Below are 5,314 nucleotides of genomic sequence, written 5' to 3' on the forward strand. Positions count from 1 at the left end.
CCTTGTCACACTTGTCATGCTCATTAGCGATGGATATTATATATATCTATTAAATTAGATAGATAGATATGCATATATACAGTACATATATACAGAGGGACCCAAAAACGTTGTATACACACTTTATCAGTTATCTATCCATTTTTTTTAACTTGAATTGAATTATGGCAGCAATGTGTAATTTGTTGCCTCTAAAGATGTCACTAGTGGCACCATCATGTGACCTTCAGGGGAGAGACATACATTTATTTCGCCCATCTGGTTGCTTTGTGATAATATGCATTGTTAAGTGCCATGCAAATAAAAATCAAAGAGCATGAACCAAGTGTTCTATATTCTTCAAAACAAGCACAGTTTCTGTCTTATTTCTAACCCATGGGCCTACAACAATTGCTACACTTTAATTAAGCTGCAGGTACGTTTATTTTGTAGCTTGTAATAAACATTCTGTGTCAACCCAAAACATTGTGTTTTCTTACAATTGTACAAAGTGTACAATCAATGACTTTAATTATTCTTTTGTGTTACATTTGTTAACTTGCTTAACTAGGTCTTGTGACCTAGACAATTAAGACAATTAAGCTGTTTTCATGCAGGGTCCAATCAAATGCAAGGGCAAGCCTAATTAGTGACTCAACAGGCGTGGAAGATCATCAAACTATTTTAAAAGGTTTGAAGATGTGTTTTAGTCACTGCATAAATAGCAGGTGGTGTGCTAGGTCTGGTATGCTTGCCTGTTGACTACAATGGGGTTCAACTACGTGGGAGTTAGTGTGGTGCTGCTAGTTGGAGTTGGATTATCAACAGCACAAGTGCTGACACTGGGGCATTTTCAAGTTCCTGGAGGATTTCAACCTAATGCACCAGGGCAGGCTTCACCTCAAGTGAGTGTTGGTTTACCTTCTCAATTAATGCAGAGTGTTTCCCAAATTGGAAGCCCTGTAGGAGCCCCACTTGGACTGCAGCTTCAAACTCCTCTGGGCTCTCAACAACAGCAAGTCTTGCAGCATCTAGTGAAGAACCTGACTTGGCGTTATCCAACACCCCCAAAGATCCCCACTCCACCAACCTATGTGAACCCTCCAGGACAGGGTGATTCTATTCCTACCCAGGGTGTAACGGCAAGATGCAATGAGACTGCAGTGCATGTAGAAGTGAGCACAAGTGTGTTTGGAAGCAGTACAACCCTCAATGTTGCTGCGCTCACACTGGGAGGCTGTGCTGCCACAGGGATGGATGCTTCTTCTCGGTTCCTTATCTATGAAGCACCGTTGTATGGCTGCAACAGTGCTTTGACTGTAAGCCTCCCACTGCCGCATACCTTTATTTTTCCTTTTAAGCTTGTTAGACACTTGGATTTAACTTGTATTTTTCCCTTTCAGGTGACTGCAGATGAGCTGGTCTATATCTTCACTCTTGGTGTTGCTTCAGCCCCAATAAGTGGTACTCCCATTCTGAGGAATGCTGGAATTGGTGTCTTCATTGAGTGTCACTATCCAAGGTATTTCACCATACTGATAATTGTTTGGTAGGGGGTGCATGAGGATGTATTCCTTTTTGATGGGCTTGTCTTTGAATGCTTTCCAGATTCCACAATGTGAGTAGCAATGCTCTCCTGCCTGCTTGGATCCCATTTGCTTCTGCCCAAGCTGCTGAGGAGCTTCTTGTTTTCTCCTTGAGGCTCATGATGGGTTTGTATTATGGTTGAGCTGTAGCTTGATTGTGTGAAGCTTTTGTTTACATGTTTTGTTTCCCTTGTAGATGACTGGATCACTGAAAGGACATCCAACCAGTACTACCTGGGTCAGCTTATAAACATTAAGGCATCAGTTATGCAGTTCAACCACGTGCCCCTGCGTGTCCTTATAGATGGCTGCGTGGCAACTGCAGTCCCTGACCTCAGTGCAGTCCCCCGATATTCCTTCATTGAAAACCATGGGTAAGTGGGGTTCTTCTTAACCCTTTGTGTTTAAGCTGACCTGACTGTAGCTCTCCCCAGGTGCCTGATTGATACGAAGATTACACACTCTGGTTCCCGGTTCATGCCTCAAACTCAAGCAAATGAGCTAGGGTTTCAGCTGGAAGCCTTCACATTTCAACAATCGAACAGTAGCTTGGTAAGGAGTGATTGTACAGGGGGTGAGGTGGCAAGTTTTTAAGCCAGAATGTAAATTGGTAGGCCCAATGACATGACTGGTGCCATTGCTCTGATACTGCTGTTTTTATGGTGCTTGTCATAAATGGAGTGAGTGCCCTCCTGTTCAAAGGTGATGGCACAGGTGCTTCAGCCTGCGCATTGTTGCTTGCAAATATTTCTCCTTGTATGCAGGTCTACATTGCATGTGTTTTGAGGGCAACAGCTGCATCTGCCCCTGCTGATGCTGAGCACAAGGCTTGTTCTTTCTTTAACAATGGGTATGTTGCTATTATTTTGATGGCCTAATGCTGATGGGCTGCGACTCCTAACGACTACTCTTCTTCCTAGATGGACTGCTGCATATGGTCCTAACCAGGTATGCAGTTGTTGTGACAGCAGCTGTGGCATGAGAAAGGGACGTGACCTGTCCTCAGAGCAAGGTATCTGAGCACTTTTGGGTTTTTTTTTTTTTTTTTTTTTTTTTGGAAATGTGGCTTTGTATTCTGACCTTGCTCCCCACCCCCGTTGCATTTGCAGGCTTCCAGGTGGAGAAGGAAGTTCACCTTGGTCCAGTTATGATTCTGAAGTAATTGGTAGTCTAATGACTTGTTTGCTTAAATAAAATTTTAGAACTCCTCTCTTGTGCTGGCTTATTGTTCCCTTTTGGACAAAATGCAAACACCTGGTGTCTAGAACCAAGTTGTTTGCTTTGGTGGGTTTTCGACCCAATAGGCATTTGCTCTGGGTAGGGAACATCAACTGGTTGGCTAACCAAAAGATAATGGACAATATTGCTGTTACAAACCTGACTATGAACCATTTCCAAACAACCAATTACTAATACTTCTTACCTAGGAATCCTACACATTTGTCCTTAGTTATGATCGTGTTTTTAAAACTTGACAACCAATATTTCAGTGGGGGGGTCTGCCTACAGGAATGGCAAACAACCTGGTGTGAAACAACAACTTGCACCTAAGCTGGTAGAAAGGTCTCTCCTGGGCTTTTTTTTTTTTTTAAGTCAGTGGAGCATTGATTGGCATACTGCATGTGTGGTACAGCAACTGTACTGTACCCCAGAGAATGGCGCTGCAGAGGGTCATCACAACTGCACAGAAGATTGGCTGCTCTCTCATAAACTTGGAAGATTAATACTGTTCCTCCTGCTTCGAACTAGCCAATACAATTGCAAAGGACAATTTACACCCAAGCCATCAACTGTTTAATCTACCATTTGGTGGACTGTACAAAAATCAAGAACCGGTAGTTTACATCCTGCTACAAAAAACTCAATGAATCCTGCTATATAGAACTCAATGTGCCATAGTTGACCACTGATCATGCAATTTTTTAGAAGGATCAATTTATGCTGAATACAGTGGAACCTTGGATTACAAGCATAATTTGTTCTGGAAGTGGGCTTGTATTTCAAAACGCTCAAAAACCAAAGGGAATTTTCCCATATGAAATAATGGAAACTCAAACTATTCATTCCACAGCCCAAAAAAATAAATACAAAATATAAAGTAAATATAAATTAACCTGCACTTTACCTTTGAAAAGTATTGTGATGAAGCAGTATTTCTGTGTAAAGTAGAAAGATGATACATAGAGGGAGAAAATGGATCTTTAACCTCTCCAATGACTTTCTTTTGCTTTACATGTGTGTGATAAGAAACAGTACACGCATGCTGTACATACTTAAATGTTTTACGTGCACACAAGTGGTCAGTGTGTTAGTAAACGGTACACATGTGCAAGGTTGACATTTATTTTGTGCTAGGGGATGTCACTTTAATTTAGGCGCACGTGTTAACGATGACTATTCTATTTTGGAGACAGAGTCCCAAGTGATTGGAAGGATTCTTAGTTGCACTTCAAGCACCAACACACTTCAGGTTTTTGCATGCTGGAGATGCTTTACTGCTTATGTTTATAAAGAGTCCTTATGTAGTACCCCATAAAACCCTGAGTGTTTTAGCCATGTTTTGATTTTTTAATGTATAGGACTGTGCATTATAAAGTGACATAGTTTTCAGCACAACCTAGGCAATATGATCAATTCAATTCAACAATTGACATTGTCACAAAGCAATTTTACACAATCAAAAAAATTTTTGAAATGTGTATGAATCAAAATATTATATTAATAATTATATAATTATAATTAAAGTTATATAATAATTAAAATTATTATAATCATTAAATATATTAATGATTTTTAGTTTAATGATTAATCCGAACGTTGATGGCACCATTTTACTATTTATTGACAAATCTTCCTACTTATTCCCAGCAGGGTGTGGTAACTGGGATTAACTCTAAGCAATATACAAACTTATTTTACGAAGTGCAACTCCTGTTTGTCTGGTCGAAATGCAACCACAGTGGGCTGGTTCCTTTAATCCACAGCAAAGTGGTCAAGTTGATTTTGTAGGCTACTTTTGGATGGGTTCGCACAGGAGGTTTCATGTACATTAATCTTGGAAAGATGTCTCCTTCCACCCAAGTTTACTCAGGATTGCTTATGGTGATTTGACTGACTTGCATACCAGAGCTTCTGGAGTCCCTGCTTGTGTTCAGCACAAAACATTTGTTACTGAGGGTACATTTAATTTTCTGTCTGTATCAAACTACATATGATATTCCTGATGGACCAGTGAGCCTTACTCCCTCAACTTTATTGATCTGACGGATCCATCCTGGTACCTTTAGTCCATTAATCACATGAAGACCATTAACTGCTGCTCAGCATGGAGCTATGGTTGTATTACCCAAAGTGACGTTTTCATTGGGTTTGGTTTGTCATGTTGTCTTGGAAATTTGTTGCTCTATGAATACAACGAGTCCTGTTATGTTAGGAGAAATGGATGTGATTTTTGATCATAAACTCCAAGTTTAGCTGCAAGTTTACATTGGTGTCCCTTTTATAGCAGCATCATTCCATATTGTAGCCCCTGGATTGACTTATTTTGGCTCTCTCAGTAAGGATTTCAACAGTGGTTTATTTAATCCACACATTTTAAGTTTGGCACTGGTTTTACAGTGGATGCCCTTCCTGATACAACTCTCAGTGAGGTTTCCCTGCAAGTCCAGTGGCTAAGCAGGGATGTTGGGTAGTCTGCCTAGCAGAAAAGATGTCTACCATTGAGCTATTAATGCCCTTGCTTATACATG

The 5,314-nt window shown here is 40.5% G+C and overlaps 1 protein-coding gene across 2 annotated transcripts; it reads left to right on the top strand.

The window, feature by feature from the left end:
* The first annotated feature begins 746 nt into the window (after positions 1–746).
* On the top strand, positions 747–2,772 carry LOC128544570 (zona pellucida sperm-binding protein 3-like). 2 transcript variants are annotated; one of them, XM_053514777.1, is made up of 8 exons: positions 747–1,298; positions 1,383–1,501; positions 1,588–1,691; positions 1,762–1,939; positions 2,000–2,117; positions 2,330–2,415; positions 2,486–2,577; positions 2,675–2,772. In XM_053514777.1, exons 1-8 carry the CDS (start codon positions 747–749, stop codon positions 2,725–2,727), a joined length of 1,302 nt encoding a protein of 433 aa, XP_053370752.1. In that variant the 3' UTR covers positions 2,728–2,772. The 2 variants fall into 2 exon arrangements, with proteins under 2 accessions (XP_053370752.1, XP_053370751.1); XM_053514776.1 differs by having other exon boundaries at positions 747–1,501.
* Positions 2,773–5,314: the final 2,542 nt, after the last annotated feature.

The sequence above is a fragment of the Clarias gariepinus genome, chromosome 16 (genome assembly GCF_024256425.1).
Source record: "Clarias gariepinus isolate MV-2021 ecotype Netherlands chromosome 16, CGAR_prim_01v2, whole genome shotgun sequence".
Lineage (NCBI taxonomy): Eukaryota > Metazoa > Chordata > Actinopteri > Siluriformes > Clariidae > Clarias > Clarias gariepinus.

Bases quoted from the DNA above. Each gene is read 5' to 3' on its own strand.
- LOC128544570 (XM_053514776.1), top strand. From the start codon at position 747: ATGGGGTTCAACTACGTGGGAGTTAGTGTGGTGCTGCTAGTTGGAGTT. The intron at 1,940-1,999 runs GTAAGTGGGGTT...AGCTCTCCCCAG, and splicing joins TCCTTCATTGAAAACCATGG to GTGCCTGATTGATACGAAGA. The intron at 2,118-2,329 runs GTAAGGAGTGAT...CCTTGTATGCAG, and splicing joins AACAATCGAACAGTAGCTTG to GTCTACATTGCATGTGTTTT.